The sequence below is a fragment of the Lepidochelys olivacea genome (genome assembly GCF_965140295.1).
Source record: "Lepidochelys olivacea isolate rLepOli2 genome assembly, chromosome: 3".
NCBI classification, from domain to species: domain Eukaryota; kingdom Metazoa; phylum Chordata; order Testudines; family Cheloniidae; genus Lepidochelys; species Lepidochelys olivacea.
The window spans coordinates 98,964,400-98,981,797 of NC_140413.1; the positions used below are offsets into that span (position 1 = coordinate 98,964,400).

The 17,398-nt window shown below is 42.6% G+C and overlaps 1 protein-coding gene across 11 annotated transcripts in view; it reads right to left on the reverse strand.

Moving 5' to 3' along the window:
* PTPRK (protein tyrosine phosphatase receptor type K) overlaps nucleotides 1-13,809 on the reverse strand; it is a 581,803-nt gene extending 567,994 nt beyond the window's left edge. For 3 of the 11 annotated variants that reach the window (XM_084622848.1, XM_084622846.1, XM_084622845.1), the window contains exon 1: nucleotides 13,423-13,803. In XM_084622848.1, the coding sequence (XP_084478974.1) occupies nucleotides 13,423-13,525 (103 nt within the window). In that variant the 5' untranslated portion in view covers nucleotides 13,526-13,803. Of the gene's footprint in view, nucleotides 1-13,422 lie in introns of all 11 variants that reach the window. The other 8 variants (XM_084622841.1, XM_084622840.1, XM_084622844.1 and 5 more) reach the window with 5 other exon arrangements.
* Between the last annotated feature and the right edge of the window lie 3,589 nt (nucleotides 13,810-17,398).

The following is a 17,398-nucleotide window of genomic DNA, read 5'->3' on the forward strand; positions in this document are numbered from 1 at the left end:
CACTCAGAAGTGTGAAAAAACCACACCCATGAGCAACACAAATTATACCAGCATAAGTGGTAGTGTGCACAGTGCTATGTCGGTGAGAGAGGCCTACAGACATAGCTACCGCTGCTCATTGGGGGTGGTTTAATTATATCAACAGGAGAGCTTTCCTGTCAGCATAGAGTGGCTATACGAGAGATCGTACAGCTGTGCCTCTGCAAACTCTATAGTGTAGACATAGCCGCAGAAATGCAACACACTGACAGAGGAAAGAGCTGAAGTATGGAATACCAAAAAACCAGTTAAGTACATATGCTTGAATGTGGTTTAAATGGTGTATAAACTGACCCAGCTGCCTAACGCTCTTATGCAACCACTGGACATACAAGTCAGTTGTGGAGTCTGACTCATTACTTGGAGGGACTGTGAATATGAAAGCAGTTCATACCTCAAGCATGACCTCATGGAGAGTTGTGAACAGGCCCTGAAAAAAAATCCCATCTGGTCCTTAGCCCACGTGTATATAGGAGGACTTCAAAGCAATGTTTCAAGGTAGAGAATAATCAACTCTTTAAGTAGTACGTGGTATCTTCTCCCCCACTCATGCAAGATACCATAAAGGCTTAACCCAATATCTTTGCCAAAGAAAAAACAAACAGGCTAAACAACCTGAATGTATTTATTGATTTAAATTGCTTTTGACATTCACCACCAAAACTAAAAAATACTAGCCATTGCCAAGTTCTTATCCAGAGCTTAAATAGTAAACTTGTAACCAAAGGAATTCTCCTTCCCTTTTGTCTTCACTATATATTACCGATATTGCACCAGTCTAACTATAGAACAAGGAGTAATGGCCTCAAGTTGCAGTGGGGGAGGTTTAGGTTGGATATTAGGAAAAACGTTTTCACTAGGAAGGTGGTGAAGCACTGGAATGGGTTACTTAAGGTAGTGGAATCTCCATCCTTAGAGGTTTTTAAGGTCAGGCTTGACAAAGCTCTGGTTGGGATGATTTCGTTGGGGATTAGTCCTACTTTGAGCAGGGGGTTGGACTAGATGACCTCCTGATGTCCCTTCCAACCCTAATATTCTATGATATCATTTTAACAAAGGAAATTATGTTCCCTTTCAGACTGAGCTTTGTTTCAACCCATTCAGCAATCCAATGGTTACGCCATTAAAAGAGCTTTGTTTTCATCCACAACTAAAGCAGTTGTTCCTTGCTTTGAAAACAGAGTTATCTTTTAGACTAAAAAAAAACTGAAAGATGTTTGAATGGCAAAACAGCTATGTCCTGATCCTGCCAGTGAATAACTTAATACGAGTAGTCCTATTGAGCTCAACCACCACCCCACACCCAACTACTCTCATGTACATAAGAATTGAGGCCCTAGTTTGTAGTTTTGTGCATAACCACCAATTCCGTTCCTGGTACAATTTAGGATGGACTACCAATATAACAGGTTTCAGAGTAACAGCCGTGTTAGTCTGTATTCGCAAAAAGAAAAGGAGTACTTGTGGCACCTTAGAGACTAACCAATTTATTTGAGCATGAGCTTTCGTGAGCTACAGCTCACTTCATCGGATGCATACCGTGGAAACTGCAGCAGATTTTATATATACACAGTGAATATGAAACAATACCTCCTCCCACCCCACCGTCCTGCTGGTAATAGCTTATCTGATGATCACTTTAGATAAGCTATTACCAGCAGGACAGTGGGGTGGGAGGAGGTATTGTTTCATATTCTCTGTGTATATATAAAGTCTGCTGCAGTTTCCACGGTATGCATCCGATGAAGTGAGCTGTAGCTCACGAAAGCTCATGCTCAAATAAATTGGTTAGTCTCTAAGGTGCCACAAGTACTCCTTTTCTTTTTACCAATATAACGTAATTTGTAGCAGGGGGCAAAAAAAAAGTTAAGCTTGTGCCTTTTTGCTTCTTTAAACTATATAAGGAAAGGCTGAAAGGTTTGTTCAGGTTTATTCTGGAGGATTTCCTTTCAAAGGGATTTTTTTCCCCTTGGACTTGTTTTTTTACATCAGAAATTCAGGTCCCATCTAGCCTAAAAGAAACCAGAGAATCACATAGCAACTGTGGGGCTCACTAAAGAGAACAGTGAATGGAACTCAGAAAACCTAGCTCTATTCCCACTGAATGACTTTGCCACTAGCCCTCTGAATGACTTTGGCCAAGTCACTTCACCTCTCTATGCCTTATTCTCTTTGTACAGATGGGGAATGATGTTTCTCTTCTTGAAATCTAAGGATGAAAAAGGCTATGTAAGAGGTAGGTATTACTTTACCACAGGAGTGTCTGAACTGCACACGTACATGATGATTACTACTACCTCAGTGACCACCACCTCGTACCAACACCAATTTTTCTGTCTGATCAAAGAACTATAAAATTAAAATGGCAAAAAACTTCATTCCCCTACTTTGGGATTTCCTCCGAGACCTCTTTCCCATCAGCTTCCCAAGAACTCAGTTCAACTCCAGATTTGGTCACTCAGGTTTTTTAATTTGGCATACAGGAAAGCTCCAATGAATTAATCAGACTCAAGTGTGGGGGTGGGTACAGATGTGCCACACATTCAATGTACATAATCATGAATCAGCTTATACACATGCTTACACTTAATACATCGTATCACACACTTTACAGTTGGTCTACCAGTTTTTGTAGCCAATCCCCATCTAGATCATGAGCTGTTCACGTGCTGAATTACATGCTAAACCACAGCTGCAAGTTATCACAAGTTTACTATCCTATTTCTTTTCAACTCGCTACATCTTTTACATATTGACAAGGCTCCTGTAAATTCATGCTTTTCTCATTTTTTTCATGCCCTTGCTCACAATAGACCTACAGTCTAGAGTTAAGGTTGCCCAGCAATAGTTCATGCCCTTCCAGAACTATGCCATTCAAACTTGTGAAAACCAGGAAACACAAGGTTAAAGTACACGCCCACACAACCTTAACTCTGCCCTCTCTGAGAGCTCCAAAACACCCATACTTTCACTCTGCATTTGCACTGTAAAGAAAAGATGCAACCTGAACCTACCCTATACTCAACCACTTAGGCCAGGTGTACACTAGGAAATTAGGTATGTATAACTTTGTTGCTCAGGGGTGTTAAAAATTCACACCCCTGAGCAATGTAGTTAAACTGACCTAACCTCCAGTGTAGACAGCACAAGGTTGATGAGAGAATTCTCTGTCGACATAGCTACTGCCTCTTGGGGATGTGAAGCAGCTGTGCTGATGGGAGAAGCCCTCCCATTGGTGTAGATAGAATCTTTGCTGCAGCATTTTAACTATAGACCTGCCCCTAGTCTACTTTCATGACAAAACACCACGTTTTGGAAATTTAATAACTCTTCACACTAACTCACAGAATACCACCTAAACCTATACTTTCTCTTACCCATTACGAAACCCAGAGACTTCTCTCATATCCCAAGTCATTACTGATCTAATTATGGTGGTAAAAAAAACACAACACCTCCCCCATACCTTGGTACAGAGACAACCTGTACAATTTTGCAATAGCGTGTCAAGATACTCATGCTCCCTTTCCTTTACTCAGACATGTACTGGGCACTACAAACCCTGATCTCTTCACATCATAATCACAGCTCTGGCTCATCAAGCTAATCCCCATCTCTTCAGTGAACAAACAAATCTCTAGCTACCTGTTCCACCCACTGCCTCCACCATTCAGTAAGCACCAGTTCACACCCTGAATGCAGCTGCAGTACATGTAGATAATTCCCAGTGCTTATTGCCTGCTCTGGGAAAGCAGAGGTAACATTACAAGGACATGTTCCTGAATTCTGTATTTCCTGGTTTTCATAAATTTGAGTTTTGCTGTACTTCATGTTCTGGAAGGGCATGAACTATCACCAAGCAACTTTAACTGTGGATTAATTATTTTTATTTCTTTGCCATTTAATACCTGCTTAACTTCAGTGGCTAACCGTTCAGAGAAAGGACATCTATGACTCAACACCTTCTCCCTTCACTTAAGGGGCAAGAATTAACAATATTTATCTTCCAAGGCCCTTCAGAAGTCCTCCAGCAAAACCTGGGAAGATCAAAGTTGACGTTCCTTGTGTTTCTAAAGGTTAAAAAAAAAAAAAAAAAAAACACAAGCAGAGAGGAACAAATAGACCCACATCTTTCAGGCCCTTTTCATTTATAAAGCACTAAAGAGGCAGAAGTCTATTGTATATATATTTATTTGCAGGTCACTTACAACAAGGCAATATTCATCTCTCAACATGCCACTCTGAAGAAGCCCTCCTCCACAGGAAGGAAAATAGAGAAAATACAGAAATTGTGCTTTCAAGGGGAAATTGAAGTTTAGCAATTGTACAAAATATAAAATTGCCTTCTCTACTTTACATTACTAGGTTTTGACGACTTGCCCTTCTACTAAGTATTGACTGCTGTCTCACTGCTAAAAATCACAAAGACTTACCCCTGCATTATATAAGAGGGTGAGAAAGAAATTCAACTGTGCTCTCCCACATTTAGTCACAGAGACAGTATCAGGAGGAAGCCTCAAGAATTGCAAAGATACATCTAGTCCCCCATTCTGATTTTAATCCCTCAATCACCATGCAAAGCCTGAAAGATACCAAATGACAAGCTGTTAAAAGTGGAAGAATTGTTCTGTTACCACCAATAGATACAGAATGAAAATGACCCAGTTTTTGTAATTTTCACTTGCCACTCTTCATGGGACATCAGGAACCACCCAGTGAAACATTCAAGTACTAAGGCATTTGTGCTTATCAACTGTAAGGTATGTGTACACAGTAGCTGGGAGATTGCTCCCTAGTGCAGGTAGACAGATGCTAGCTCTGCTTCAGTCAGTATGCTAAAAATAGCAATGTGACTACAGTGGCATAGACAGCAGCATGGGCTAGTCACATGAGTATTTATCCACAGGGTCGTTCAGGTTTGTGCTCAGCTGACTAGCCTGAGTCGCTGTGGCCACACTGCCATTTTTAGCATGCTAGCACACTCCCAGCTACTGTATAACCTAGGATGATGTAAGCACTTAAAGTCAATAGGTATTTTAAGCCAAGCTACTAAAAACTATAGAAAAAATAATCCATGGAAATGCTACCTAGCAATAATCATAATTAAAAGCTAAAACATTTATAAAATTAAGTGTTTCCACTCCACAAAGGACATAATTTATCAGAAGCTGTTAGAAGTTATTTTAATTAGAATCAAATTTGTTTTGTCAGGGCATTTTTCTCTGCCAGCTAGTTATCTTCAAAGCCAGCAGTATGGTTTTGCTTTGTTATTACAGTAAGGGAGAGTGATATCTATATTTCACACATACATACACAAAGCATACAACTCAACCAGTCAGTGTAAATATCGTCTTTAATGTACAGTAAAAATAACATGAATATGCAACCATTAAATTACAGAAGAGAAAATCTGGCTTTAAAACAAAGGCCTAATTCATAAGTACCCAAAGTGAGACAGTTGGGAGAGTGTGAAAATATTGCGTTTTTCAATTAATCTAGACAATCGTATGATTTTCTGGGAACTGAAGCAGTATTAAACCACAGGCTTACAAATTCACATCTTTAAGGGCTCAATCCTGCAGCCACTTACTACCAAGAATGTAGTCTTTACATGATATGATAGCAAGCTTAGATCCAAGCTTGATAGTATAATCGTGCCATAAATATGTCACTCAATTACTTCACTGACAAAGCAGTGTTATGGCTATGCCAATATGCACTGTCATGGTATTATGTCAACCAAACCCATAAAAAAAAATCCGCTCTCAAGGCGTGTAGAACAGCTGTAAATCAATATATTCTCTCTCTCTCTTAGATGAGATTTAAAACAGTTTTTAAGTGTTTTAAGTTTTTAAGTGTTTTAAGTGTTCCCAGAAAACAATACAAAATTAAAAAGTTTTGATACATACTTTCTGAGTCTATAAAAATTGAGGGTTTTTTCTTTGTTTCGCTGGATAAAACCTCTCACTGATTCTGGAAAGTATTTGTTTTGTTTTAAAAACATGACAGCCAATAAACCAAGACTCTCACTAAAGTAACTTTTACATTTGGGACAGCAGTTACAGAAATGAAGAATCTCACTCTTAAAATATAGGGATTTCACCCTTAATATGTAGTATAATGGTCCCAATCCTGCAAATCAGCCAAAGGCAGAATTACACAACTGGGGGTCATATGAGGTTGCAATTAAATACAAAGAGAGCTGAGGAGTAGTGTCCACAACCTCAATGTATTCTCGAATCTGCATACTGCTGCCAGGCGGGAGATGGGCAGCTTTTTACTGAATTTTCTTGTTTTCATTGGTCTGTGTCAGCCAGTATCATTGAATCTATTCAATATTTTAGAACTGCTGGTGAATTCTTGAAAGTAAGACAAAATCTTGACTCACAGACAGGGATTTGACCATGGAAACAGACAGAAGAGCAAATGGACCATTTAAACACACTTAGAGATTCGTTAAGAAAAACACACCTAGAATTTTTGTGGAAATTAATTTCAAGAACAAAAGGCAAAACAAAAAAACAGCACTGTTCCTTCAGATACAAACCGATCCATGGTGTCAGTGCCCTAAAATTTTACATTGATTTTCCCAACCCACCCCCATCCTGAACAAACAAAAGCAACTGAATTGCACAACTACCTGCCAAGTGCTAAACAAAGTAAATGGAACTCCTTAAGTGTGTCAACAATTCTCACAATAGTCAACTGTGACCTTACCCTCCACAATTCAAAAAAAATTACTTACTTTAAGAGTCTACTGAATTGCTCAGCACCCACATAAAGAAATGATTAAATAAATATTCAACAAGCAACCTGGCAGGGGGGAAGGGGGCGTGGTATTGTTTAACTAGAACTATAAACTTTGGTCTCTAACACAATATTGCTGCTGTGCAAGCATAAAGAGCCTATTATTTTAGGAAACATTGCAGCTAGTGTTGCCAACCCTCCAGGTTTGTCCTGGAATCTCCAGGAATTAAAAATTGTGTCATGTGATGAAACCTCCAGGAATATATCCAACCAAAATTAGCAACCCTAATTGTAACATGTTTTTTATTCTCAGGCATTTGTATAAAATTGCTTGTTCTATGTTATTATTTCAACAGCATTTTAATAGTTCTTCAAAGTCATATACACTATAGTCTGAATGTACAGTAACAGAGAAAATAATTCTACCTTCCTGCTCACCACCAAACAAGGTGTACAACATAGGAGCAGCAAGAATGTGTTTTGAGCTATACACTTGATCAATGAAATACAGTTTCTGTGACAAGATTTATAACCAGAATTATTCTTTAATGTTATATGCCTCATTTTCTGCCCATCCACCAGTTCACACGACCTATGTTAATGAAAAAAGCACGCACCACAAATAGTAAAGCAACACCATTATTTCAGATGGTATCTAAAGTTTTACTAGATGGAAACTAACTGTTAAGTATCACTAATGTCTGGTTTACACAAACTGCACTCTGGAACTTAATCCACATCTCACAATTGTAATAGTTTGTCCATTAATTCTGGCCCCACTACTGCAAATAATTATGCAAGATTGGGGCCTTGGATTAACAAGCCCACATACAAGAGCAGAGGTGGGCAAACTACCGCCCGCAGGACCGTACTGCCCAGCCCCTGAGCTCCCAGCCGGGGAGGCGAGCCCCCAGCCTCTCCCCCGCTGCTCCCCCTTCCCCGCAACCTCAGCGCACCGCGCCACCCACGCTGTGGCCCACCGCTCCTGCCCGGCAGCGTGACTGGCTCTGGCCGGGCTGCGAGCTCCTGCTGCTCTGAGCAGCATGGTAAGGGGCGGGGGGGGAGGTTGGATAAGGGGCAGGGGATCTCGGGGGGCAGTCAGAGGACGGGGAGCAGAGGGCAGTTCGATGGGGCAGAGGTTTTGGAGGGGCAGTCAGGGGATAGGGGGCATTGGATAGGCATGGGAATCCTGGGGAGTGCTGTCAGGGGGCGGAGCAGTCAGGAGACAGAAGGGTTAGGTAAGGGGTGGGGTCCCAGGAGGGGGCAGTCAGGGGACAAGGAATGGGGGGGTTGGATGGGTCTAGGGTTCTGAGGGAGCAGTCAGGGGGCGGGAAGTGGGGGTGGGGGGAGTGGCCAGGCTGTTTGGGGAGGCACAGCCTTCCCTGCCCAGCCCTCCATATAGTTTTCCAACACCGATGTGGCCCTCGGGCCAAAAAGTTTGCCCACGCTGTACAAGAGATACCAACATACAAAGGAGAATGCTAATATATTCTGTGACAACATAGCTTTAACTATCACCAAAGCAGTTTATCAGTTTTTTAAATATTTTTTTAAATCTTAATCTTCTTTAAAATGTTATATGCACACACAGACTGTGTATATGTAAAATTTGACTGTATGCTACACACAACTTTGAACATAATCAGTAAGAAAATACCAACCAGACTTTAGCTTCCTTAATACTAGAGGGGTCACTCAGTTTCAAAAACCTTTTTAATTCCTAATCTAATATTATTTTTAATATTTTAGTAACTGCCTAAACCTTTTATACAATGAGATAAACATGAAATATTAATAATTTCATTTTAGTAAGCCTGGCTAAAGATTTTGGTATGTTTCCCTATATCAAGGTTAGCTCTTAGATTATTATAAATTCCTTATAAAAGAAATAACACTTGTATTGCTCTACTATATCAGATTTCAAAGATAGTAAAGTTCTTTCTTTGAGAAAGAAATTCTATTAAACTTTAAATAAACATATTAATCAAGGGCCTAATCTTGCAATCCTTATACATTTAGCCTTTGCTCATCCAGAGAGCCCCAATTTGTAGAGACTACTGCCATGTAAAGTTTTCAGGTTCATTCCTTAAATTTGTAATATATTTTACAAAGCCTTGACCTTTTAAAATACAAGGACCTTATGTGTAAGTTGTTTTAATTATCCCTATTTAAAAACATGTTCTGTGAGATAAAATTTTAAATTTCAGAGCTTTAGGCATATGAGGCTGATCCATCTTTAAGAATTTTAGTCTAGTGTGTTGTATTTAATATAAAATAAAATTATAAACTGTTGTAATGGATGTCATCTCAGGTAATATAATAATATTGCTATTAAAGCTGGATGAAAGCCAGTAAAAAATTTTATTTTGTTTTTTCAAAATTTAAGAAGTCTAACTGCTATTATTTAATACCATTAAGAAGCATCTATTTATAATGAACAAATTGTAAAATTGATCAGTTCCTTATTCAACTGCAAAAATCATAGACTAAAGCATGTGCTGTATCTGAAATAGCTAGACTTCTGTGAACTTCAGGCAATGTCAGAATGTTTTAGCCCAGAGTGTGACAGGCATATACCAAGTTGAATGCCCATGTTCCATTACATCTTAAAAAACAAGAAGGATGAAAAGCAGCAGCAGCATAAAGCAACAGTATACTAAGGGGCAGAAAATGTTAAAAACGCTTCTGCCTGCACCATTGCAAAGAAAAAAATTAAACACCTACCACGTGTCATCTATGTATGATGGGGCTGGGGATTATATGCCAGAGAAAATTTCCATCTGTAGCTATTTCCTTTCAAAATTCATCTTGCTCTTTTTTCTTTGCTGTTCTCATTTTTTCCTGCATTTCTCTTAACTTGCTCTGCCTCACCTCCTTTCCCTGTGCTTTCATAGAATACAGAGGGAGGGAGTGCAGGCATCACAAAACCCATTTGGAGGAGGGATGCATTTAACAAAACTGTGGGCCACAGTTTGGCCAAGCCTGTAACAGAGCACATCACACAATCCAACCTGAATATTAACTTAAACTGTCTTAGATCTGGCCACTGTTCATAGATTGAAAACTGTGTGAAGGACTCAAAACAAAAGAAAATATCATTTTGACTGATATGTTGTACAGATGTCAGTGGGGGTACTGCAGATATTGGTAGCAGACCCAAATTGAGTCAACATCTGTATTAATAACCAGGAAGAAAGGATGAATAGTAACATTGTTTTAAATTCTTATGAGTTGGAAAAGATGAATACAAATACAAAGGAAGCTGGAGTGGAATTAAAATGAGCTTTTAACTTGGAAAACGGCAGGCTAATACATGAGGAGGGGAGAAGGAATCAGTCAAAGGAATGTACTCAGAAAGAAGTAATGCTACTAAAAAACTTTGGGGTGCTAGTCAGCAGCTAAGAGGATGCGTCTTTGGCTGTATGCACAGAGACATCTCATCGTGGGCTAGAGAGAAGGTCCCTCTCCGTATGGCAGGGGCACACCCTCACCTTGTGTATTGCATATACTTTTAAACCCTTTGATACAAGAAAGATGTCAGGATTCTGAAGAGAATTCAGAGAACAGAAATAATTAAGGGCTGCAGGGATTGGCTTGTGATAGTGAAAGAATAAGTGTATATAGCTTTCTTTACTAAATCTGGGACATTCATAACTAGACTAAACATCAGGAAACACATAGTAGGGAACAACTCTGCACTGACAGGTGGATGGACAAGGTAATTTAACATGACTTTTCAGCCACAAGTGTCTCGATTATGATGCATAAACACAGAATCTTAAACTTCCATATTCTATAGCTGATGTTGTCAGAACATGCTATTTTTCTTCTAACCTTTAAAAGAGTCTGACTGAACAGGCTTCTAATTGATGGAGTTCTGATCAGTACAGTACATCAGCACATCCTATGCTTACCATTAAAAAGTGAATGCATTAGCTACTGAAAAAACTACTGAAATAAATTAATCCCATGTCTTCCTACAGATGCGGTTCTTCAACTCACTCAGGCTTTACCTACTGTCAGAATCCTACATTCTTCTACTCACTGTAAATTTTAAGGTACTGACATAACTTTTTTTGGTCTCCGTTAAATACCAAAAGGGTTTCATGACATGTTCTAAGACATGAAATATCATGGGAGCCTAGGACACACAAGTGACCACACGTCTATGTAAATATACAAGCTTGTGAAAGCAAGGGTCTTGAAGCAGAAATCTCTCTCTCTCTCTCTCTCTCTATATATATATATATGGTACATTGATATGACACTGTCAAGTCAGTGTTATTTCATATTGCCATAGCCAAATCATCAGTCTAATTTCTATAGTATGATGCATACATAAAGGTATTTTCTGCCTTAGCGTAATACTTTAGCCATCCCTGTAATATCAACTGTAAGGAAAGCAAGTGCTGCACATCTTGTATTCCTCTTTTCTTTTCCCCAGTGAAGACCTTTACCACACAATACATAATGTTTACCTTTGCTAACAATATAACAATATATTAAATTATTATACACCTCCAAGTCAGTCACATAGGACACGTAAGCCGCGCAGATCAGCACAACTTCCATCATCACCTTATCTTTCTTGATTAAAAGAAAATTTCAAGGTTCAAATCTTCTAACGAAGAAGAAGAAATGTATTCAGGAGAACAGAACAACACTCTTCTCTTACAATTAAAATTTTACACTTCAGCTGCAATGACAACAGTATTTCAAATTCTCATGAATACATACATATACCTTCAATCACAGCCACGTTCTAGTTTAAATTTTCAATCAACAAACTACGGTCTCAATAAGATAGGGACATCTTTTCAAACTCATGCGCCCGAGGGGGGGGGGGCACAAGACTCTTCTGTACTATTCTCATATGTAATGCTTCATATGAAGAAACCAGCCCAAAATGTGATTTCCATCCTACAGCAGAAAGGCATGCAGCACATTTACTGTTATACTACTAACTGACCACACTCTAAACACAGCAATTGCATTCCACTTATATCACTCCTTGTCTACCATGGTCAGAACCTCTTTTATTCTGTATGCTGTATTTCATCATCTTTGCTTGACTGCACCTCATAGAGTGCCTGTGTGCCACCTGAATATTTGCCCCTCTCTCACTTTTGAGCCATCTGAAACGGTTACAACTCCCTGGTTGGGTTTCCCCACCCGCACCCCCCTTCTAGTGTTGTTTTGTTTTTTAAACTGGGCAATCCCCACATGTTTTCATTGTGGTGGTGGTGGTGCTGTAAACTTGCTTCAGTTATCCTAAGAACAGCAAAAATCTATACACTCCTCTGAAACGTGAACTCTTCCACGGTCTCATCGTTTTGACTACCTCTTCTGCAAAAGCAAACGAACCCCGAGCGGAAGTCACCATTCAAGTGGTTGCATGCGGAGGTGGGAGCTTGGCCAGGAAAGTTCCTAGTCTGACAGCAGAGCGCGGACCCAGACCCCTCCTGTTATTTATTAGGTAAACTATAAGGGTTGCCACCGCACAGAAGAGCGGACAGCAGAAACCAACAGCGCTTCGGAAAGTGGTCCCAACGCATATAGGCAACCGAAGTGCAAGGGGAAAGAAGAAATCAGCCTGACTTGGGGAGCAGCTTGTTTGTTTAAAAAAATCAGACTGCGACGGCCCAATGTGTTTTGGCAGCCCCCTCCCTCACTTGGAAGGAGGGGGGGAGATTGGCCGTGGGGGGGGGGGGTTAAGGCTATGTTAAAACTGGGATTATTACCACCCAGCCAAATACCCGCCGCCACCGCTTCGCGTTCCAGAGTTGAGAGTTGCAGCTGGGTTTTTCCACCCTTTCCTAATAAAACACTTCTTGGAGGCGATTGGGAGGCCAGCCCACCGCAGAAAACTTGGGTTTGATTTGCTTTTACGTCCCAGATCCCGTGCTGTGTGTAGCGAAGGCGCCCGATCGGCAATAAACCATACTACACCAATGCCCAAAACCTAGGGAGCTATTCCCCCAGCGCCGGGGCCGGAGAGGAGAAAGTTCCACGAACAATGGGAGCGGCAACAAGCTCCGGCACAAACGCTACCTGGGAAACTGGCTAGAGGAGAGGGAGAGTTGACGAGGCATTTACATGCCCACGTCGCTCGCTCGCTCTCCAAGCCCCGCAGCAAGGAGGCGCAGGCCGGTGAGATGCCCTCGGACACGGAGACCCCCCCCGCCTTTTCGGGGTACGGAGCGTGGGGGCCCAGGCCCCCCCGCATCCCCGCGCCCAGGAGGAAGGAAGCTACTGGAGGCGAGCGCTGGCGGTCCCGCACCGAGCCGGGCTCGAACGCCCAATCCCTGCGAGCCCCGCAGCTCCGGCGGGAGAACCCCGCGACAATGCCCCCTCCAGGGCGCCGCGGCCCGGCGAGTGCCGCTGCCGCCAGCTCTGCCCGGGGGAAGCCGCCTCCTTACCCGCCCGGGGCGCCTCCTTACCTGAGCTCCAGCTCCCCTCCTGCTGCTCCGAGCCCTGGGAGAAGCAGCCCGGGCCGGAGCGGGACCCCCCACCCCCTCCTCCCCCAGCGCAACAGTGCACCCGTGGCCGGCGCCTCCGCACCTGGTGGGCACCGAGCTGTAGCGGGCAGCGCGGGCTCTTTCCCCGGAGAACCCCACCGCCCGCGGGGCCACTTACCTGCCGCGAACTGGGCTCGGGCTGTTCCGAGCTGGGCCGGCGACGGGCCGGCCAGCAGGACGAGCAGCGGCAGCCAGGCGGCGGCTCCGGCTCCCGGCTCCATGGCGAGTTTGGAGAAGTTTGGGGAAGAGAGGCGGGCTGGCCCCGAGCGGCACGCTCCGCGGGCAGGGCTCGCCGGGAACCCCTCACCCAGCTGCAGCCACCGCCTCCTCCTCCGCGGCCCGCGGGCCCGCCCCCGAACCACCCCGAGGGCAGCACCAGCCCGGCGCTTCCACGCTCGGCAGCGGCTGCTCCCCGTAACTCCAGAGTTACTTTGCTGCCGCTCTGCGAGAGGGGAGGGAGGAGCCGCGCGCGCACGTCAACCCCTCCGGCTCCCAGCGCCGGGCACAGGGAATGTGGGACTCCGGCCCGGAGCACAGGCGCCGCCAGAGCGGGGCCCGCCAGCGCCTCCTGCTGCAGACACGCGGACGTGCAGCCTGGCGGGCGGCCACTGGCACACCAGCGGCTGCGGGAGCCACCGGGGCTCGGCCTCCCTCGTGTAGCAGCCTCCTCTCCCGGGCAACGGGTGCAGTTTCAGCAGGAGAGGGAGAGATGGGGAACGATTCTGTCTCGGGCTGTCGCGGTCCGTTTTCTTCTCTAGAAAGGGGAACAAAGGAGAAAGAGGCTGGATCACAAACTCGCCCCTGCACTGGCAGCCCGGAATCATCCTAGCCACGGGTTAGACTCGCTCCACACTCCCAGTGCTTTGCTTTGGCTGGAGTTCCTCTTATTTTAAAATATAAATACTGTACTGGAGGGAGGGGGATATTATTTCAATGAACCCCCATATGCAAAACTCGACACATTTTGGAGTCAGTCTATTATATACAGGCAAAGAGTCCTGTGGCATAAGCTTATGCTCCAATCCGTCTGTTAGTCTATAAGGTGCCACAGGACTCTTTGCCGCTTTTACAGATCCAGACTAACACGACTACCCCTCTATTATATACAGTTATCATTGGGGTGGGGGTGTATATACACACACATTCTCTCTCTCTCTCTCACTCTCTTTGGCAACACATGTAGCTTATAATGCCATTAAGTCTTATTTAACTGCATTGGCACTGGAATAAACCATCTACTCAATTATCTCCATATATACTATATAGGGGCCTGATCCTTTCTCTCACATGTTGTTCCCACTGACTTTAATAAGACTGTGCCAGGGCAGGTATTTGGCTGTTTACAAGATCCAGACCTAATGTATGCTATGCAGTAAAATCCTGATCCTCCTGCACCACTGAATGCCTGGGAGTTTTGCCGTTCACTTGAATGGACACAGGATTAGGCCCCTTAAAAATACTTGAAATGATAGGTAAAGGCATCAGTGTTCACATTTATTTACACTAGATGACATTTCCCCCCAATTTTTAAATGTGAACTTGCTTACTGAAGTGTGTTTTCCTCTTTGCCTAGTAAGTTATAATTAGGGATGTTACGAAATGATTGCAACAAAACCTGAAACCACTGAAAACAGACAGGTTTTGTTACAGGCTTGAAATTCAGCCCAGGTTCACCAAAAGGTTTGCTATGATTCAAAACCCTTTCCAGCCAACTTGTGCCAGTTGGTAGGTTTGCCTCTGTACCCTGCAAAACTCATGGTTTCACAGCAAAACCAGGTGAAACACAACATGTCAGATTATTTTCTCATTATTTGAATACAAAGCACACACAAGTATGAACTCATGTAAATAAAAATCAAATAAAATATTCTCACAGGTCCTGTGTGAGGTAATGCCAAGATTTCTTCTGCTCTTCCTGACCCCTGGATTTGTGAAAGGGAATTGGAATACAGTTAACCTACACGAGTATAGCTGTAATTTAAAATCTAGACCCTGGTCATTTGATAAGTCTTCTCAGGATCAGGGCTAATGTATTAGCTTTCAATAAATACACAGAAAACCCAGCACAAAGACTTTTCTCTAAAAAGGAGGTGTTGGCTTTTAAGACTTTTATTGTGTAGCGGAATCAGATTATTGTGCCCAGGTAAATGTTTTATTTGGGTGGAGTGATTGAAAACCAATCCAAATGTATTTCTATGGAATACAAATAGCTGCGCTTCAGAGAACACTGAGTCTTTGTTTAAACTGACAGAACCAGGGAAATTCAGAGTTATATGAGCGTGACACATCAACTCCTGATCTAACTGCACTGGTATTTTAGGTGTTGCAGAAACAATGGGTCATCTACTGATTTTGGGTACATATACTGCAGTTCCTATGAGCAAGGAGAACCAAGGACACTTTGTTAGCTCTAATTTTGAATGTATTGATTTAAATTAAATCATAATATTATCTTCAATTCAAGTTTTTGTATATATACACAAAACCCTGAAAAAATTATATTGTACAGGGAAAAGACTGATTAGGTCATCTAGACCCCTGCAGCTGGATCCCTGTGGCAGACCCCTGAACCCATACTGGCGGATCTCATATTGCCACACTAGCACAGGGGTCCTCCTCTGTGGATCCACTTGCCCGATTGGGGCCTGTAATCCATTCCAGTGCCAATGAATATCTACAGCTACAGTATATTTACAAGTGGTTTATCCAAACTAGTTTTCACATCTTCCAATGGTGGAGTCTTCTGATTTCCTCTCTTTCCAGTCACTCAAAGGCTTCTCATTACAGCCAACATTATTCAGGTTAAGGAGCAATGAATGGACCTTCTTCCTTCAGAATGAATTCTGCTTTTTAATTGAGTGGACAGGTCACCAGTAAATAGAGCACCTATGAAGTATATGGCCTTTCCTTTCCCAGGGTATGTGCAGAGAGTCTGTGGTGCTCAAATCCATGTTGGCTCAGAGAGAAAAAAAATTTAATGTGTAATAAGCACACTTAAAAATACTGATATTGACATATCAGGTTTGAGATCATTAGTAGTATGATGGGAATTGATTCATTATTCTTGCTTTTACATTGTTATGGCCGTGAATGTGTGCTGCCCTTTGCTTTGAATTAAGAGAAAAGTACAATACATTTAAATTTACAGATTGCACTTCTCTAAAAAAAATCATCTGAGCTTAGAGCCCAGATATCAAGTGTAAGCCTGAGGTCAACTAAAACAGCAGTGAGAAACTCTCAGATGAATTTCCCCCAAATCTCTTGGAGGGGGATTCTGCATTACAGCTGGAGCCCTGAGGAACCCACCATCTTTAATCCCTGATGATTACAGTCTCCAATTAAGGTGCAAAATAAATCTCCGCAAACTAGAAAAAGCTTAAATGCTTCCAGAACTCTGCTTGATCTCCCCATCCTTTACATATTTCTCATTAAAGCCCCTCCATTGCACTGTTGGGTGCCATTAAATCAATCGGAAACTCAAGAAACTGTGACACAGCCAAACTAAAGAAAACTTTTTTTAAATAGCCCCTTTCACAAAGGCTGAGTTTCGTTATCTCAGGACGAAGAGAATATTTTTCCTGATTATGAAAAAAGCATTTTATTATATGTATGAACCTTGGTTTATCATTGACTTGTTTGGTCATTGACTGTGTGTACAGCAGGAGGTCTTTGTTTAGTGACAGGCTGCAGATTCATATCTACTTAGTTGACTTTCAAATTTCTCTAAGTGGGGGACTTTTTATTTCTACCTGTTTTATCGTCTAAATCAGATGTGCTTAGATCATACCCACCTGCTGATGCAAGGAAGTGCAAATTCCACCCTCTACACTAGTGAGGGCCACCATTCCTGTGGGAGAATCCAGCTCTGGCTAAGGGAAGGCAGAATTTGGACTGCTGCCTTCCCCCTGGGGTGTTTGGTAGAGAGGGCAGTTTTAATCTCTGCCACGGTGTCGGAGAAGCCCCACAAATGGAGACTGCAACAGGAATATGATGGATCTGAACATCCCCCAGTTGCCCTGGCTAGAAAGGACATCGTAGATAACTTGTACTGCTGCATTCCCCCTCCAGAAACATTTTTTGCTAGAGGGTATCTT